Source organism: Taurulus bubalis (genome assembly GCF_910589615.1).
Source record: "Taurulus bubalis genome assembly, chromosome: 2".
Taxonomy (NCBI): Eukaryota; Metazoa; Chordata; class Actinopteri; order Perciformes; family Cottidae; genus Taurulus; species Taurulus bubalis.
Window position 1 is genome coordinate 997,453 of NC_136590.1, and position 20,307 is coordinate 1,017,759.

A 20,307-nucleotide genomic window follows, 5' to 3' on the forward strand; every position below is an offset into this window, starting at 1 on the left:
ACGGTTACATCCTGCATCATGGTCTGGGAACATTTTAGCTAGTCTGCTGTTACTGAAGTGCATCCTATGGACCACCTTGAACTGAATAAGACCAAGTCTGGCACAGGACATGGATGTGTTCACCCTCCTCAGTACGCCCACCCACCAATTCTCTGTCAAGTTTGCATTCAACTCACTTTCCCATTTGGCTTTGATTGTAGAAAAGGTTTCTATTGTCGTTATGATCTGGTTGTAAACTTTAGAGATCAGCCCCTTCTGAGTTGGATGCGTGTCTAGTAGGCTTTCCCAAAGTGTTTAGCAAAGGAGGTCAGGGTATGACTGGAAGTGTTTCCTTACAAAGTGGCGGACCTGAAAATATCTGAAAAGATTTGAACGGTCCAGGTCATATCTCATACAAAGAGAGTCAAAGCTAGAGAAGTGGTCATCGTCATAAAGATCCCTGAAACACATCAGTCCTTTTTTTGCCCACTGTGAGAACGGCCACCTGTGTCCCTCGGGCGTTGGAGAAAGATCTTGCTCACTCTTGGTGACTTTCCTGCCCAGATAAAGTTTAGAATAATTTTGTCAATAGATTGAAAAAAGGATTTTGGCAAGAATATTGGTAAACATCTAAACACGTACAGCAATTTGGGGAATACATTAATTTTTATAGATTGCACCCTGCCAGGTAGTGACAGGGGCAGGTTGTGCCATCTAGCAAGGTCATTTTTCATATTTTCAACCAAGGGGTTAAAGTTGGCTGTATGAAGAGAGGCAAGACTGCGGGTTATGTTCACACCAATTTACCTGAAACCTGAACTGGCTAAACAAAAAGGTACTAAAGATTGCTGAATCTGACAAGCCAAATTGTTTATTGGGTACAATTCACTCATTTTTAAATTTAATTTATATCCTGAAAAAGAACCAAATTCCATCAGAATCGATTCGATTGAAGGAGAAGATACCACTGGGTCATTCACATACAACAACAAGTCGTCGGCGTACAGTGATACACAATGTTCTATCCCTCCCCGCCGTACTCCCTGCAAAAGTGGAGATGATTTCAATGCAGTGGTTCTATCGCAATTGCAAAAAGCAAGGGGGAAAGTGGGCATCCTTGGCACGTGCCTCTCGTTAAAGAGAAAGATGGGGAACGCAGTTAGTTGGTGCTAACGCATGCTTGCGGAGATGATTATAAAAGTCTAACCCAGGAGGTGAAAACATCACCGAAACCGAATTTCTGAAGGACCTTTAATAGATACTCCCACTCAATCCGGTCAAAAGCCTTTTCAGCGTCTAATGAGACGACTGCTTCACTTGACTTCACTCATCACTTGAACCAATAGGAGCTTCATGTCCTGACTGACAGGCTACATTACCCAACCAGAAGCTACATTGAAGTACAGGCTCAGCCTCTTTTTCCTTACGTGGATCAAGCCTGTCACCTCATACGGCTCGGAAGACCATGCATTTACTCCAAATAGTTCAAGTACAGCTTCCAATTTACTTTGGGTATACCTGGATAGGCATTTTTTGGCAAATTTAAAAAAAGTGCCAGGAGGTTTTAACATACATATTTAAGGTAAGGTTTAAAAAAATCTTTAAAAATGTAATTACATTTTTGACATATTTTCATAGCCTTATTGTAACATGTATTCTTACCAGTAGCAGCTCAAAACCATCTAATTTACTTTTTTTTAAATAAAGTAATACCATTAATATTGAGTTAATTCAATTAAGTTCAGCCTATTGGTTCGTCCCTCCACATAAGTCCAAATTTATCATGCGGCCCCTTGGAAAATGAACTGCCCACCCCTGGTCTAGTATTTTGTGGGTTCTGTCCTTGGCATAGTCCAGTACTCTGTAAGTTCTGTTCTTGTATAGTCCAGTACTCTGTGGGTTCTGTCCTTGGTAGAGTCCAGTACTCTGTAAGTTCTGTTCTTGTATAGTCCAGTTCTCTGTGGGTTCTGTCCTTGGCATAGTCCAGTACTCTGTAAGTTCTGTTCTTGTATAGTCCAGTACTCTGTGGGTTCTGTCCTTGGCATAGTCCAGTACTCTGTAAGTTCTGTTCTTGTATAGTCCAGTATTCTGTGGGTTCTGTCCTTGTATACTCCAGTATTCTGTGGGTTCTGTCCTTGGTATAGTCCAGTACTCTGTGGGTTATGTCCTTGGTATACTCCAGTATTCTGTGGGTTCTGTCCTTGGTATACTCTAGTACTCTGTGGGTTCTGTCCTTGGTATACTCCAGTACTCTGTGGGTTCTGTCCTTGGTATACTCCAGTATTCTGTGGGTTCTGACCTTGGTAGAGTCCAGTATTCTGTGGGTTCTGTCCTCTTATAGTCCAGTACTCTGTGGGTTCCGTCCTTGTATAATCCAGTATTCTGTGGGTTCTGTCCTTGGTATAGTCCAGAATTATTTGGGTGCTGCCCTTGGTATAGTCCAGTATTTTGTGGGTTCTGCACTTCGTATTGCCCAGTACTATGTGGGTTATGTTCCTTGTATAGTCCAGCATTATGTATGTTCTATCCTTGGTATAGTCCAGTACTCTGTGGGTTCTATCCTTGGTATAGTCCAGAATTATTTGGGTGCTGCCCTTGGTATAGTCCAGTATTATGTGGGGTTCTGTCCTTGGTATTGTCCAGTACTCTGTGGGGTTCTGTCCTCTTATAGTCCAGTATTCTGTGGGTTCTATACTTGGTATTCCAGTATTATGTGGGTTCTGTCCTTGGTATAGTCCAGTATTCTGTGGGTTCTGTCCTTGGTATAGTCCAGTATTATGTGGGTTCTATCATTGGTATAGTCCAGTATTCCGTGGGTTCTGTTCTTGGTTTGGTCCAATAGGCATAATATCTCCGGCTTTACCATCATTTTATATCACATGGTCCATTTTTATTTATTCATATCAGTTAAAATACATAATTCCCATTAAAAATACATAATTGTCTGCTGGTAGTAATTCACATGAGGAGAAGTCTTTTAGGAGAAGTATGTTTTGTTCTGCTTCTCACTACTTACATTACATTCAGTTGATTACAAATAATCGTATCATATTATTTTATGATTTGTCCTTTTTGGAGTATAATACATTGATTTTTTTTACTAAGTAGTCGATAAATTGTTGAATTGATCGACAGATAAAAAAGCAACAGTGAGAATGAAGTTAGATGAACTTCATGTTCTTGATGCTTGATGAGAAAATGTAGAAAGGTAAAAACATGAAGGTAGAAATGAGAATCCAAAACATAACACATAATCAGTGCAGATGTCAGGGGGTATTCAATTAATATTCAACGAGGTCCAGTTCGAGAGAACTTCCTCGTGTTAAAGTTCATCACAATACATTAAGTTAGTCAGTGTTGTTTATTTATTTATATCACACTGATACAGACAGAGGGCACAAAGTGCTTCACAAGAGTAGAAACACACAAAATAACACAATGTGACTGCACAAGGGCCAAATCATTACAAGAGGTTTTTAACACATGACACATATTTATGTTTAGCTTGCGCTATTATTTATTCCCATATTGAAGACGCCTAACAGTGGTACCAACGTCTGTCTGTCGTCAACAATAACATCTCAACAGTATTTATTGTTAGTTTTGTCTTTGTGTCTTAAAGTGGTATTTAGGAGTTATTATTGAACATTTATTTATTTAACTCTTTAGCCCCGATTTCTGTGTAACAAATGTTATCAACCCAAACATTGCTGCAACAACTAAAGCTTGTATACGCCATAGACCCAGATCTGGGTCTTTTTTAATTTATTGCAAAAAATACATATAATAAATCACAAGAAAATGTATTAATTTTGCACATCAAATTAAACACCAAAGCCTTTGCTACAAGAATCAGTAAGCCATTTAGCAAAAAACTCAAACAGAAAGAAAGATAATCTTAAAAGTATAAAAAGTATTATTGTTACACTTAGTTTTTTACTGTGTTTTTACAGTTTGATAAAAATGTAATCTGTTCATTCAGTTAATCTGTGTGCTTTTTTATTTTAATGGGAAATATGTAGGTTGTTTTATGAATTTAAAAAAAATCATGAAATCATAATTCATAAAATAAATCATGAAATCATAATTCATAAAACATATTATCATTCATTAAAAAAAACTTTATTTGAATGTATTGATCACCATAAGTAATATACAAGTGAAATATATGGTTTGGTACATGATAAAATTGAAATGTGCCCAAATGTGCCCAAATGCTCATTTAAGTCTTCGCCTGAATTCTCTCTGTACTAAACCCTCTCTAACTTTGTTCTGCTTCACTTTTTCAATGTCAAACTTTGCAGATATAATGTTCATATATTGTGCTATGATTTGGGAGAAGTTTAGACCTTATGAATGACTCATTTCAAAGAAATAATCATCCTGGAAGTGCTTTTTTCCAAGGCGGACCTAAAAACGTTTTGCTGTGTGTCATCTTAATTTACTCTTAACCAGTAACATATAGACTGATAATTACACATCTGAACAAAATCTCACATTTGTTTATTATAACACCAAAAGTATTCACATAGCCCTAGTGGTTGCAGAGATACACCCTTTTTAGTTTGGGTATGCAATTTTCGAGCAGAAACCTAAAAATAGCTTGGTGCTTAAAAGGAAGATCATGAGCATCATATACTTCTATCTTAATGTTAAGCCCTTATTCACTCCAAAGCACTGGCCGGAAACATCCCAATACACACAAGCAGCAGGTCTGACTGTTAGCTATTTACTTTTATTACTTATGGTTTGTGTGACATAGTTGGGACTCAAAGTGTTTAATGTGTAAGCATACAGATATTTAAACCCCTTTCTATGTTACAATTCACAATAAAAGGAAACACATGTAACTCAAATGTAGTCTGTGCAAAATAAATCAAATTACTGTTACAAAACTAAGCAACATTTATTTAACTATATTGGAACAATTGATATTGAACATTTGTACATAAAGAGAATAAATATCCGCAAGTGTAGCAATGACATGTTAATACAATACAATGCTTTCATTCATATGCTGTGTTCAAAATGATAACAATGCCTGAATAGTTAAATGTAGTCTAGAGTGAGACCTCAGCCTTTGCTGGACGGATGGACATTTTGAGTCTACAACATAGATGGTATATGAGGATGGATCTGATGGTTTTGTCTCTGATGCCGTAGATGAGTGTGCTCAAACATCTGGGGAAAAGGACAATGCACACGTAAAGAATAGAGCTGATACGCACGATTGTTATCCTGTCAGTGATCTTTGAGATCGCTGTCAGCAGAGGGTTGTGAACAGTGGAGGACAGACTGAGGCCCAGCTGCACCAGATGCAGCAGCAGTGTGTTACGAGCCTTTTGGGCTGAAGCTTTGTCTGTGGAGGCAGACCTGGCTGCTATCATCACACCGATGTAGGTGGACGTGACCACAACACTCGCTGACAGAAACAGAAAATAAGTGTACACTCTGTCATAATCAGCAGACATCGGGTCGAGTATCATGTATCTTTTGGTACAATAATCTTTCATCTGCAGACTCTCCAGGTCTTCAAATGGGAATTCTAACAGCAGAATAACTCGTATGAGGATATTCAGGGAACTGAAGGTCCAAACAGCAACGGCAGCCATTGCTGTGTTCCTCATGGTAATGATGGCCGTGTGCCTCAGTGGGAAGCACACAGCCACATATCTCTCCAGAGACATCACCACCAGTGTGAGAGGGGAGATTTCATTCATTAGATCAGTGAGCATGGTGAGAACGCCACATACAGGATACGTCAGCCTGATGCTAGAAGCAGCCAGTAGGTACAGTAACTGACTCAGTGCCATCTGCATGGTGTCTGCACAGAGGAGGTTAAACAGGAGAACGTAACGGGAGGTCTCACGAAACACCAATTTACTCCTCAAGGTGAACAGCATGATCCCATTAATGAAGAGAAACACACAGCAAGGCAGGGTGATTGGAGCAGAAAACAACCAAATTTCTAGTGCTCCGCGCAGTCCAACAGTGCTGTTGGTCTGAGTTGCATATGACATATTAAAGAATCCCTTTGATATTGAGATAGAACATCTAAAGGGTTTTAACCAGACAGATAATCACTTTGAATAATCTGAAATAGCATTTCCAAACAACATGAACCTTATGACATAATCACAACACAGAAGCACAGTTTTTCTTGCAGAGTTTGTACTAAAAGTAAAAGTCCATAGTTTTTGCAGATTTGTCTTTTCACGTGCAAAACAGAAAGTAATCCAAATGCATTTATCCAGATTTGACGGTGAGCATGTTGGAGGCCATGCTTGATTCCATGCGAGCAGAACTGGTCTGCAGGGTTCGCTTGTCCATGCATGCATTTTAAGGACTCAATCCTCCCACCCACTTCATGTGATACCATCACAAATAGGCATGGTAACTAGATCTGGAAAAGAAAACAGTAATTGATGATGTAATCATAAAGATATTTCTCAATACCCTGGTCCATGTCATTGCATTTTATTTTGTGACTACATTTTTCCAATTTGGAAGAATTATGTGGAATTAAGAAGGCTATATTTCAGTATTTCATTTTCATTTTTTTTAAATGTTAAAAATCACATGAGGTGGCTCATAAGTTTACCTGGTTCCAGAACACCTTCGGCCGGAGATCAATGATCAACTTTGTAATTGCATCATCTGATCTGCGGCCGTATGTCTTGGACACTCGGGTGAAGAGAGGAGCAGAGCTGATCACCACCTGGTGGTGAGTTGGATCAGATGACGGGGGAACCGGTGAGAGTGAGGGTGAACTGGGAACGTCTGGAGGAGGATCCTATCCGAGAGGTCTTCAAATCCCACCTCCGGAAGAACTTCTCACACATCCCGAGGGAGGCTGGGGACATGGAATCCAAGTGGACCATGTACAAAGCCTCTATTGTGGACCCGGCCGCTAGGAGCTGTGAGTTGCACCCATAACAGAGGCAGAGGCCACGAAGGTAGTAAAAAAGCTCCTTGGTGGCAAGAAGCCAGAGGTGGATGAGATCCTGAAATGCTGAAGGCGCTGGACATTGTTGGTCTGTCTTGGCTGACACTCCTCTTCAGTGTTGCATGGGGGTCGGGAGCATTGCCCATGGACTGCAGACTGGGCTGGTGGTTCCCATCTTTAAGAAGGGAGACCGGAGAGTGTGCTCGAACTATCAGAGTCACACTGCTCAGACGGAGAAAGCTTATGCCAGAATGCTGGAAAGGAGGCTCCGCCCCCCATTTGTCGAACCCCAGATTCAAGAGGTGCAATGTGAATAATGTCCCGGTCGTGGAACAGTGGACCAGCTCTTTATCCTCACAAGACCACTGGGGGGGTCCAGGGAGTTTCCCAACCAGTTTACATGTGATTTGTGGACTTGGAGAAGGCTTTCGACTGGGTCCCCTGGGGGGTTTTGTGGGAACTCGTTGCAACAGGCCATCGGGTCTCTGTACGCCTGCAGTTCGTATTCTCAGCAATAAGTCAGACACGTTTGGTGGGTGTTGGCCTCCGCCAGGGCTGCCCTTTATCACCCGTCCTGTTTGTGACTTTCTCGGACAGGATATCTAGGCGCAGCCGGGGTGCGGAGGAAATCCGGTTTGGGAGTCTCGGGATCGCCTCTCTGCTGTTCGCAGGTGATGTGGTCCGGTTTGCCTCCTCGGACCGTGACCGTGACGGGGCGGTTTGCAGCCGAGTGTGAAGTGACAGGGATGAGAGTCAGAACCTCCAAATCTGAGGCCATGGTGCTCTGCCGGAAATCGGGGGATTGCTCCCTCCAGGTGGGGACAAACTGCCTACCCCAAGCGGAGGAGTTCAAGTATCTCAGGGTCTTGTTCACGAGTGAGGGTAAGGTGGAGCGGGAGATCGACAGGCGGATCGGTGCGGCTGCAGCTGTAAAACAAGCGCTGCACCGGACCGTCTTGATGAAGAGGAAGCTGAGCCGGAAGAAGAAGCTCTCCATTTACTGGTCGGTCTACGTCCCAACCCTCACCTATGGTAACGAACTCTGGGTCAAGACCCAAAGAACGAGGTCTCGGAGGTCGGAGGTCTGTGTCAGAGTGGCCAGCATCAACTTTTCCAGTAACCCCTGATACTGCAGACCAGCAGTGCTGTTGGTCTGAGACTGATTTACAGATAACATCATAGAGAAGCATTTAATAAAGTATATAAACCTAGTGACGCCATTGGAGCCCATAAGCACGATAACCTTGTTCAGTTTGTGTCCGTCCATTCAATTCGAATGTCGGGATGCAGAGTTAGTTCACAAAACAAAAAGACATCCTGTGCAGACTAGAAGCCATGTCTGTTTCCATGCAAGCAGTTCCACATTGGGTGAAGGGGTTGCACGTGAGCTCAGTCCTCACAGCCCACTTCATTTGATACTATCACATGGGTATATATATATATTAACTGGTGATGTAAATCCTCTACCCCCTCATGCATTCCTTAATGACCATGACAACAGCATCTATCCAAAATGATAGACATGAACGTTAAAGAAGTGCAGCATTGTTTATTTTATTTTCATCATGGTAAATGTAGACATGTTGGCATATGGCTTTAAATATTAGTTTGAACCATAAATTGCACTACAGAAGTTAAGTTTGTAATGGACAAAGACACAAGGTGTGCTTATGAAGCAAGCAATGCTTAGAATCTAAATATCTATGGGTTTGCAAGACCATGAGAAGAATGCTGTTTTTGTGCAATCTATTCAAAATGATAGAATAGTTTTATCATGTTTTTTTTAGCAGGGTAAATATAGACTTGTTGGCAGATGGCTTTGAATATATTCTTGTTTGCAAAAGAAGAGTGCTGTTATAATAATGGACAGAATTCAGGCCCAACATTAGCAAAGAATAGAAAGGCAACTCTGTTGATTCGGCAAACAACAGTTGAAGGTACCAGAAGGGAACTGAGCAAGAAATACGGGCCTAGACCACTTGACCATAGGGTAGCTATTTTTGTGCAATACATCCATCTTAACCAAAGTCTGTTTCACCAACAAAGATCGTGCTTCGAATGGTTTATTCCAAGACGTTAGGTTTGGAGGCGGAAAAGTGATGAAGGGATTGGGTCGAGGGTTGAGGGACGAAGCTATGTAGGGATGGGGGTCAAGGAAGGAAGAGATGTAGGGATGGGGTCGGGGGAGGAAGGAATGTGGGGATGGGGTCAAGGGTTGTTAGGGAAATCCGACTTTGTAAAGGGTATTTATCATGGATTTAGTGAAACCTTGCGGACGCCGCGGCAAGCTGACGGAGCAGCAGTATAGTCGGCGGAGTTTACGTAAATACTTAAACTTAACAGTTACTTTAATTATGTTTTACACCATGTGTATCTTCTCACAAGGGTTCTGGAACTGTAGAACTTTAAATGAAGTCAAACAACGATGTGGTTCTGGAGATAATTAAGGAAACGTTCAAACAAAATAAAATAAAAATTGTCCGAAAACAGGCACAGCGGCGCTGCTTTGCCTTGCCACATTTATATCTTTACATTTAACTATTTATTTGTCATTTTAAATGTAAAATGTTTTCCAGTTTTTGTTCATCTGTTGAAATGTTATAACTGTTGTGAAATATACATTCTCTGTAAACGAAAGGTTTTCTGTTTTTATGTATGTATTAAATGTACATACATATCTGTATGAAACGTGCTTCATGAATGAAAAGCAGTTGGAAGATAGCAGTTCCTCGGCTTGGTACACAAGAGGCCTGTATTTCCTTATTGTTGGATAGTTTTTTAATTAATTATCAAAGCACAAATGTACATTATAATTATGGTATATGTATAGTATATTAATGGGAACTTAGGGTTATCTATGGAGTTAAAAAGCTCCAGAAGGGCCTTTGAGACAGATAGACATGACTGAATATTAACAGAAATAAATAAACAGTATGTGGAGTGATCGACGAGACTGTTTTCTGTGGGAATAGTCTCCGGAAAATCAACAGCAGGCGGTGGCCCCTAGATCGCTGTGTTGGACTTCTTTTCAAAGATCATATCTTAAACAATAATTCCAGGCTCACTATTATACTCTAGTGTATGTGTGCACATACAGGTAATATGAGTGAGTTTTTTTACATCTCTCAAACAACAATAGAATAAAAGGTCTATTACAGGCAGATGCATCATAGTAAACGTGAGCGTCTCCACTGACAGCAAAGGTTGTTTAGGAGCACAAGTCTGATGGTCTTGTCTCTGATTCCATAGATGAGAGAACACAGACATCTGGGAAAGATGAAAATACACACATACAAAACATTCTGGACGTGCACAAATACTATCCTCGTTACAATTCTGTAAAGAGCGATGAGGATGGGGTTGTAAATCGTGGAGGACAGACTGAGGCCCAGCTGCACCAGATGCAGCAGCAGTGTGTTACGACCCTTTTGGGCTGAAGCTGTGTCTGTGGAGGCGGACCTGGCTGCTATCATCACACCGATGTAGGTGGACGTGACCACAACACTCGCTGACAGAAACAGAAAATAAGTGTAGGCTGTATCATAAACACCAGACATTGGCCCAAGAAACATAGATATGTCACTGCAAAAATCTTTCATCTGCAGACTCTCCAGGTCTTTAAATGGGAAATCTAATAGCAGAATAACTCGTATGAGGATATTCAGGGAACTGAAGGTCCAAAATGACCGCAGAAATCTAACCTTTCTACTGAATCATCACTTGAACCAATAGGAGCTTCATGTCCTGGCTGACAGGCTACATTACCCAACCAGAAGCTACATTGAAGTACAGGCTCAGCCTCTTTTTCCTTACGTGGATCAAGCCTGTCACCTCATACGGCTCGGAAGACCATGCATTTACTCCAAATAGTTCAAGTACAGCTTCCAATTTACTTTGGGTATACCTGGATAGGCATTTTTTGGCAAATTTAAAAAAAGTGCCAGGAGGTTTTAACATACATATTTAAGGTAAGGTTTAAAAAAATCTTTAAAAATGTAATTACATTTTTGACATATTTTCATAGCCTTATTGTAACATGTATTCTTACCAGTAGCAGCTCAAAACCATCTAATTTACTTTTTTTAAATAAAGTAATACCATTAATATTGAGTTAATTCAATTAAGTTCAGCCTATTGGTTCGTCCCTCCACATAAGTCCAAATTTATCATGCGGCCCCTTGGAAAATGAACTGCCCACCCCTGGTCTAGTATTTTGTGGGTTCTGTCCTTGGCATAGTCCAGTACTCTGTAAGTTCTGTTCTTGTATAGTCCAGTACTCTGTGGGTTCTGTCCTTGGTAGAGTCCAGTACTCTGTAAGTTCTGTTCTTGTATAGTCCAGTACTCTGTGGGTTCTGTCCTTGGTAGAGTCCAGTACTCTGTAAGTTCTGTTCTTGTATAGTCCAGTATTCTGTGGGTTCTGTCCTTGTATACTCCAGTATTCTGTGGGTTCTGTCCTTGGTATAGTCCAGTACTCTGTGGGTTCTGTCCTTGGTATACTCCAGTATTCTGTGGGTTATATCCTTGTATAGTCCAGTACTCTGTAAGTTCTGTTCTTGTATAGTCCAGTATTCTGTGGGTTCTGTCCTTGGTATAGTCCAGTATTCTGTGGGTTCTGTCCTTGGTATAGTCCAGTATTCTGTAGGTTCTGTCCTTGTATAGTCCAGTATTCTGTGGGTTCTGTCCTTGTATAGTCCAGTATTCTGTGGGTTATATCCTTGTATAGTCCAGTATTCTGTGGGTTCTGTCCTTGGTATACTCCAGTATTCTGTGGGTTCTGTCCTTGGTATACTCCAGTAATCTGTGGGTTATATCCTTGTATAGTCCAGTATTCTGTAGGTTCTGACCTTGGTAGAGTCCAGTATTCTGTGGGTTCTGTCCTCTTATAGTCCAGAATTATTTGGGTGCTGCCCTTGGTATAGTCTAGTATTATGTGGGGTTCTGTCCTTGGTATAGTCCAGTATTTTGTGGGTTCTGTCATTGGTAGAGTCTAGTATTCTGTGGGTTCTGTCCTCTTATAGTCCAGTATTCTGTGGGTTCTGTCCTTGGTATAGTCCAGTATTATTTGGGTTCTGTCCTTGGTATAGTCCAGTATTTTGTGGGTTCTGTCATTGGTAGAGTCTAGTATTCTGTGGGTTCTGTCCTCTTATAGTCCAGTATTCTGTGGGTTCTGTCCTTGGTATAGTCCAGTATTCTGTGGGTTCTGTCCTTGGTATAGTCCAGTATTTTGTGGGTTCTGTCATTGGTAGAGTCTAGTATTCTGTGGGTTCTGTCCTTGGTATAGTCCAGTATTCTGTAGGTTCTGTCCTTGTATAGTCCAGTATTCTGTGGGTTCTGTCCTTGTATACTCCAGTATTCTGTGGGTTATATCCTTGTATAGTCCAGTATTCTGTAGGTTCTGACCTTGGTATACTCCAGTATTCTGTGGGCTATATCCTTGTATAGTCCAGTACTCTGTAGGTTCTGACCTTGGTAGAGTCCAGTATTCTGTGGGTTCTGTCCTCTTATAGTCCAGTACTCTGTGGGTTCCGTCCTTGTATAATCCAGTATTCTGTGGGTTCTGTCCTTGGTATAGTCTAGTATTATGTGGGGTTCTGTCCTTGGTATAGTCCAGTATTTTGTGGGTTCTGTCATTGGTAGAGTCTAGTATTCTGTGGGTTCTGTCCTCTTATAGTCCAGTATGCTGTGGGTTCTGTCCTTGGTATAGTCCAGTATTCTGTGGGTTCTGTCCTTGGTATAGTCCAGTATTTTGTGGGTTCTGTCATTGGTAGAGTCTAGTATTCTGTGGGTTCTGTCCTCTTATAGTCCAGTATTCTGTGGGTTCTGTCCTTGGTATAGTCCAGTATTATGTGGGTGCTGTCCTTGGTATAGTCCAGTATTTTGTGGGTTCTGTCATTGGTAGAGTCTAGTATTCTGTGGGTTCTGTCCTTGGTATAGTCCAGTATTATTTGGGTGCTGTCCTTGGTATTGTCCAGTACTCTGTGGGGTTCTGTCCTCTTATAGTCCAGTATTCTGTGGGTTCTGTCCTTGGTATTCCAGTATTCTGTGGGTTCTATACTTGGTATTCCAGTACTCTGTGGGGTTCTGCCCTTGGTATAGTCCAGTTTTCTGTGGGTTCTATACTTGGTATTCCAGTATTCTGTGGGTTCTGTTCTTGGTTTGGTCCAATAGGCATAATATCTCCGGCTTTACCATCATTTTATATCACATGGTCCATTTTTATTTATTCATATCAGTTAAAATACATAATTCCCATTAAAAATACATAATTGTCTGCTGGTAGTAATTCACATGAGGAGAAGTCTTTTAGGAGAAGTATGTTTTGTTCTGCTTCTCACTACTTACATTACATTCAGTTGATTACAAATAATCGTATCATATTATTTTATGATTTGTCCTTTTTGGAGTATAATACATTGATTTTTTTTACTAAGTAGTCGATAAATTGTTGAATTGATCGACAGATAAAAAAGCAACAGTGAGAATGAAGTTAGATGAACTTCATGTTCTTGATGCTTGATGAGAAAATGTAGAAAGGTAAAAACATGAAGGTAGAAATGAGAATCCAAAACATAACACATAATCAGTGCAGATGTCAGGGGGTATTCAATTAATATTCAACGAGGTCCAGTTCGAGAGAACTTCCTCGTGTTAAAGTTCATCACAATACATTAAGTTAGTCAGTGTTGTTTATTTATTTATATCACACTGATACAGACAGAGGGCACAAAGTGCTTCACAAGAGTAGAAACACACAAAATAACACAATGTGACTGCACAAGGGCCAAATCATTACAAGAGGTTTTTAACACATGACACATATTTATGTTTAGCTTGCGCTATTATTTATTCCCATATTGAAGACGCCTAACAGTGGTACCAACGTCTGTCTGTCGTCAACAATAACATCTCAACAGTATTTATTGTTAGTTTTGTCTTTGTGTCTTAAAGTGGTATTTAGGAGTTATTATTGAACATTTATTTATTTAACTCTTTAGCCCCGATTTCTGTGTAACAAATGTTATCAACCCAAACATTGCTGCAACAACTAAAGCTTGTATACGCCATAGACCCAGATCTGGGTCTTTTTTAATTTATTGCAAAAAATACATATAATAAATCACAAGAAAATGTATTAATTTTGCACATCAAATTAAACACCAAAGCCTTTGCTACAAGAATCAGTAAGCCATTTAGCAAAAAACTCAAACAGAAAGAAAGATAATCTTAAAAGTATAAAAAGTATTATTGTTACACTTAGTTTTTTACTGTGTTTTTACAGTTTGATAAAAATGTAATCTGTTCATTCAGTTAATCTGTGTGCTTTTTTATTTTAATGGGAAATATGTAGGTTGTTTTATGAATTTAAAAAAAATCATGAAATCATAATTCATAAAATAAATCATGAAATCATAATTCATAAAACATATTATCATTCATTAAAAAAAAAATATTTGAATGTATTGATCACCATAAGTAATATACAAGTGAAATATATGGTTTGGTACATGATAAAATTGAAATGTGCCCAAATGTGCCCAAATGCTCATTTAAGTCTTCGCCTGAATTCTCTCTGTACTAAACCCTCTCTAACTTTGTTCTGCTTCACTTTTTCAATGTCAAACTTTGCAGATATAATGTTCATATATTGTGCTATGATTTGGGAGAAGTTTAGACCTTATGAATGACTCATTTCAAAGAAATAATCATCCTGAAAGTGCTTTTTTCCAAGGCGGACCTAAAAACGTTTTGCTGTGTGTCATCTTAATTTACTCTTAACCAGTAACATATAGACTGATAATTACACATCTGAACAAAATCTCACATTTGTTTATTATAACACCAAAAGTATTCACATGAGTGGTTGCAGCGATACACCCTTTTTAGTTTGGGAATGCAATTTTCGAGCAGAAACCTAAAAATAGCTTGGTGCTTAAAAGGAAGATCATGAGCATCAAATACTTCTATCTTAATGTTAAGCCCTTATTCACTCCAAAGCACTGGCCGGAAACATCCCAATACACACAAGCAGCAGGTCTGACTGTTAGCTATTTACTTTTATTACTTATGGTTTGTGTGACATAGTTGGGACTCAAAGTGTTTAATGTGTAAGCATACAGATATTTAAACCCCTTTCTATGTTACAATTCACAATACAAGGAAACACATGTAACTCAAATGTAGTCTGTGCAAAATAAATCAAAGTACTGTTACAAAACTAAGCCACATTTATTTTACTATATTGGAACAATTGATATTGAACATTTGTACATAAAGAGAATAAATATCCGCAAGTGTAGCAATGACATGTTAATACAATACAATGCGTTCATTCATATGCTGTGTTCAAAATGATAACAATGCCTGAATAGTTAAATGTAGTCTAGAGTGAGTCCTCAGCCTTTGCTGGACGGATGGACATTTTGAGTCTACAACATAGATGGTATATGAGGATGGATCTGATGGTTTTGTCTCTGATGCCGTAGATGAGTGTGCTCAAACATCTGGGGAAAAGGACAATGCACACGTAAAGAATAGAGCTGATACGCACGATTGTTATCCTGTCAGTGATCTTTGAGATCGCTGTCAGCAGAGGGTTGTGAACAGTGGAGGACAGACTGAGGCCCAGCTGCACCAGATGCAGCAGCAGTGTGTTACGAGCCTTTTGGGCTGAAGCTTTGTCTGTGGAGGCAGACCTGGCTGCTATCATCACACCGATGTAGGTGGACGTGACCACAACACTCGCTGACAGAAACAGAAAATAAGTGTACACTCTGTCATAATCAGCAGACATCGGGTCGAGTATCATGTATCTTTTGGTACAATAATCTTTCATCTGCAGACTCTCCAGGTCTTCAAATGGGAATTCTAACAGCAGAATAACTCGTATGAGGATATTCAGGGAACTGAAGGTCCAAACAGCAACGGCAGCCATTGCTGTGTTCCTCATGGTAATGATGGCCGTGTGCCTCAGTGGGAAGCACACAGCCACATATCTCTCCAGAGACATCACCACCAGTGTGAGAGGGGAGATTCCATTCATTAGATCAGTGAGCATGGTGAGAACGCCACATACAGGATACGTCAGCCTGATTCTAGAAGCAGCCAGTAGGTACAGTAACTGACTCAGTGCCATCTGCATGGTGTCTGCACAGAGGAGGTTAAACAGGAGAACGTAACGGGAGGTCTCACGAAATACCAATTTACTCCTCAAGGTGAACAGCATGATCCCATTAATGAAGAGAAACACACAGCAAGGCAGGGTGATTGGAGCAGAAAACAACCAAATTTCTAGTGCTCCCCGCAGTCCAACAGTGCTGTTGGTCTGAGTTGCATATGACATATTAAGGAAACCCCTTGATATTGAGATAGAACATCTAAAGGGTTTTAACCAGACAGATAATCACTTTGAATAATCTGAAATAGCATTTCAAAACAAAACATGAACCTTATGACATAATCACAACACAGAAGCACAGTTTTTCTTGCAGAGTTTGTACTAAAAGTAAAAGTCCATAGTTTTTGCAGATTTGTCTTTTCACGTGCAAAACAGAAAGTAATCTAAATGCATTTATCCAGATTTGACGGTGAGCATGTTGGAGGCCATGCTTGATTCCATGCGAGCAGAACTGGTCTGCAGGGTTCGCTTGTCCATGCATGCATTTTAAGAACTCAATCCTCCCACCCACTTCATGTGATACCATCACAAATAGGCATGGTAACTAGATCTGGAAAAGAAAACAGTAATTGATGATGTAGTCCTATATATATATTTCTAAATACCCTGGTCCATGTCATTGCATTTTCTTTTGTGACTACATTTTTCCAATTTGGAAGAATTATGTGGAATTAAGAAGGCTTTTGTTGACAGTATTTCATTTTTTTTAAATGTTAAAAATCACATGAGGTGGCTCATAAGTTTACCTGGTACCAGAACACCTTCGGCCGGAGATCAATGATCAACTTTGTAATTGCATCATCTGATCTGCGGCCGTATGTCTTGGACACTCGGGTGAAGAGAGGAGCAGAGCTGATCACCACCTGGTGGTGAGTTGGATCAGATGACGGGGGAACCGGTGAGAGTGAGGGTGAACTGGGAACGTCTGGAGGAGGATCCTATCCGAGAGGTCTTCAAATCCCACCTCCGGAAGAACTTCTCACACATCCCGAGGGAGGCTGGGGACATGGAATCCAAGTGGACCATGTACAAAGCCTCTATTGTGGACCCGGCCGCTAGGAGCTGTGAGTTGCACCCATAACAGAGGCAGAGGCCACGAAGGTAGTAAAAAAGCTCCTTGGTGGCAAGAAGCCAGAGGTGGATGAGATCCTGAAATGCTGAAGGCGCTGGACATTGTTGGGCTGTCTTGGCTGACACTCCTCTTCAGTGTTGCATGGGGGTCGGGAGCATTGCCCATGGACTGCAGACTGGGCTGGTGGTTCCCATCTTTAAGAAGGGAGACCGGAGAGTGTGCTCGAACTATCAGAGTCACACTGCTCAGACGGAGAAAGCTTATGCCAGAATGCTGGAAAGGAGGCTCCGCCCCCCATTTGTCGAACCCCAGATTCAAGAGGTGCAGTGTGAATAATGTCCCGGTCGTGGAACAGTGGACCAGCTCTTTATCCTCACAAGACCACTGGGGGGGTCCAGGGAGTTTCCCAACCAGTCTACATGTGATTTGTGGACTTGGAGAAGGCTTTCGACTGGGTCCCCTGGGGGGTTTTGTGGGAACTCGTTGCAACAGGCCATCGGGTCTCTGTACGCCTGCAGTTCGTATTCTCAGCAATAAGTCAGACACGTTTGGTGGGTGTTGGCCTCCGCCAGGGCTGCCCTTTATCACCCGTCCTGTTTGTGACTTTCTCGGACAGGATATCTAGGCGCAGCCGGGGTGCGGAGGAAATCCGGTTTGGGAGTCTCGGGATCGCCTCTCTGCTGTTCGCAGGTGATGTGGTCCGGTTTGCCTCCTCGGACCGTGACCGTGACGGGGCGGTTTGCAGCCGAGTGTGAAGTGACAGGGATGAGAGTCAGAACCTCCAAATCTGAGGCCATGGTGCTCTGCCGGAAACCGGGGGATTGCTCCCTCCAGGTGGGGACAAACTGCCTACCCCAAGCGGAGGAGTTCAAGTATCTCAGGGTCTTGTTCACGAGTGAGGGTAAGGTGGAGCGGGAGATCGACAGGCGGATCGGTGCGGCTGCAGCTGTAAAACAGGCGCTGCACCGGACCGTCTTGATGAAGAGGAAGCTGAGCCGGAAGAAGAAGCTCTCCATTTACTGGTCGGTCTACGTCCCAACCCTCACCTATGGTAACGAACTCTGGGTCAAGACCCAAAGAACGAGGTCTCGGAGGTCGGAGGTCTGTGTCAGAGTGGCCAGCATCAACTTTTCCAGTAACCCCTGATACTGCAGACCAGCAGTGCTGTTGGTCTGAGACTGATTTACAGATAACATCATAGAGAAGCATTTAATAAAATATATAAACCTGGTGACGCCATTGGAGCCCATAAGCACGATAACCTTGTTCAGTTTGTGTCCGTCCATTCAATTCGAATGTCGGGATGCAGAGTTAGTTCACAAAACAAAAAGACATCCTGTGCAGACTAGAAGCCATGTCTGTTTCCATGCAAGCAGTTCCACATTGGGTGAAGGGGTTGCACGTGAGCTCAGTCCTCACAGCCCACTTCATTTGATACTATCACATGGGTATATATATATATTAACTGGTGATGTAAATCCTCTACCCCCTCATGCATTCCTTAATGACCATGACAACAGCATCTATCCAAAATGATAGACATGAACGTTAAAGAAGTGCAGCATTGTTTATTTTATTTTCATCATGGTAAATGTAGACATGTTGGCATATGGCTTTAAATATTAGTTTGAACCATAAATTGCATTACAGAAGTGAAGTTTGTAATGGACAAAGACACAAGGTGTGCTTATGAAGCAAGCAATGCTTAGAATCTAAATATCTATGGGTTTGCAAGACCATGAGAAGAATGCTGTTTTTGTGCAATCTATTCAAAATGATAGAATAGTTTTATCATGTTTTTTTAGCAGGGTAAATATAGACTTGTTGGCATATGGCTTTGAATATATTCTTGTTTGCAAAAGAAGAGTGCTGTTATAATAATGGACAGAATTCAGGCCCAACATTAGCAAAGAATAGAAAGGCAACTCTATTGATTCGGCAAACAACAGTTGAAGGTACCAGAAGGGAACTGAGCAAGAAATACGGGCCTAGACCACTTGACCATAGGGTAGCTATTTTTGTGCAATACATCCATCTTAACCAAAGTCTGTTTCACCAACAAAGATCGTGCTTCGAATGGTTTATTCCAAGATGTTAGGTTTGGAGGCGGAAAAGAGGTCAAGGGAGGAAGAGATATAAGAATGGGGTCAAGTGATGAAGGGATTGGGTCGAGGGTTGAGGGACAAAGGTATGTAGGGATGGGGGTCAAGGAAGGAAGGAATATAAGGATGGAGTCAAGGAAGGAATGGATGTAGGGATGGCAGTCAAGGGAGGAAGGGATGGGGGTCAAGGGAGGAAGGGATATACGGATGGGGTTCAACGGCAAAAGGGATGTAGGGATGGGGGTCAAGTGATGAAGGGGCGTAGGGATGGGGTTCAAGGGATGAAGGGCGTTAAGGATAGGGGTCGAGGGAGGAAGGGATATACGGATGGGGTTCAGGGGCAGAAGGGATGGGATCAAGGGAGGAAGGGGTGTAGGGATGGGGTCGAGGGAGGAAGGGATAGACGGATGTGGAGGCGGCGCCGATGTGGAATGAACTGCTGCACACAGCGGCATACATGTGGGTATGTGGTATGAAGCCATTGCTGCCGAACCACAAGGCAAGGTCGAGGATCAAAGTTAAGTAATCGTCCAGTTCGGGCCTGCGGTCGGGGAGGGCAGTGCAGATGACATCGCGATACAGATAGAAGGAGTAGTTTAACTTGTGGAAGGGGGTGTTGCGCTGGATGAGTGTGTTCTTTGGCTGGTAGACTGTCCACTCGGAAATGTGGGGCCCATCGGAGAGTCAGCATGAAGGAGAAGGGTCGTGTTGGTTTTGTCCTCTGTATCGCGACCGGTTTGGAAAACGCTGTCGCGGAAGCACGATTTCCCTAAGACGGCGGAGTCGAGATCTTTAGAATAGTCCAAGGATCGCGATGGGGGGGAATGTATTTACTTATTTTTATTTATTTAATTTCCATTTATTTATTTAATTCCATTTTACTTTGTTTTAGTATATATAAAGTATATATATGACAGCGTTACCTTGCTAACAAAGGCCGAGCGGCAGGGGGAGGACACTCCTTCTGGATCTGAGATTCGACAATCAGTCCAGGACTCTCGAGTAAATGAGGCCAACTGGTACATGTTTGCTA

The 20,307-nt window shown here is 41.7% G+C and overlaps 3 protein-coding genes across 3 annotated transcripts; all 3 read right to left on the reverse strand.

Annotated features, from left to right (window-relative positions):
- Positions 1–5,039: 5,039 nt before the first annotated feature.
- On the reverse strand, positions 5,040–5,882 carry LOC306753227 (odorant receptor 131-2-like; the record flags this gene model as incomplete). Its single annotated transcript, XM_079237093.1, has 1 exon — positions 5,040–5,882. The coding sequence occupies one exon, from the start codon at positions 5,880–5,882 to the stop codon at positions 5,040–5,042; it is 843 nt and encodes a 280-aa protein (XP_079093219.1).
- Positions 5,883–6,713: 831 nt separating this feature from the next.
- On the reverse strand, positions 6,714–10,761 carry LOC306753230 (uncharacterized protein; the record flags this gene model as incomplete). The annotated part of the gene is made up of 4 exons (XM_079237096.1): positions 6,714–6,809; positions 7,030–7,100; positions 10,122–10,594; positions 10,757–10,761. The coding sequence occupies 4 exons, from the start codon at positions 10,759–10,761 to the stop codon at positions 6,714–6,716; spliced, it is 645 nt and encodes a 214-aa protein (XP_079093222.1).
- Positions 10,762–15,305: 4,544 nt separating this feature from the next.
- LOC306753233 (odorant receptor 131-2-like) lies at positions 15,306–16,265 on the reverse strand (the record flags this gene model as incomplete). The annotated part of the gene is made up of 1 exon (XM_079237099.1): positions 15,306–16,265. One exon carries the CDS (start codon positions 16,263–16,265, stop codon positions 15,306–15,308), a length of 960 nt encoding a protein of 319 aa, XP_079093225.1.
- Between the last annotated feature and the right edge of the window lie 4,042 nt (positions 16,266–20,307).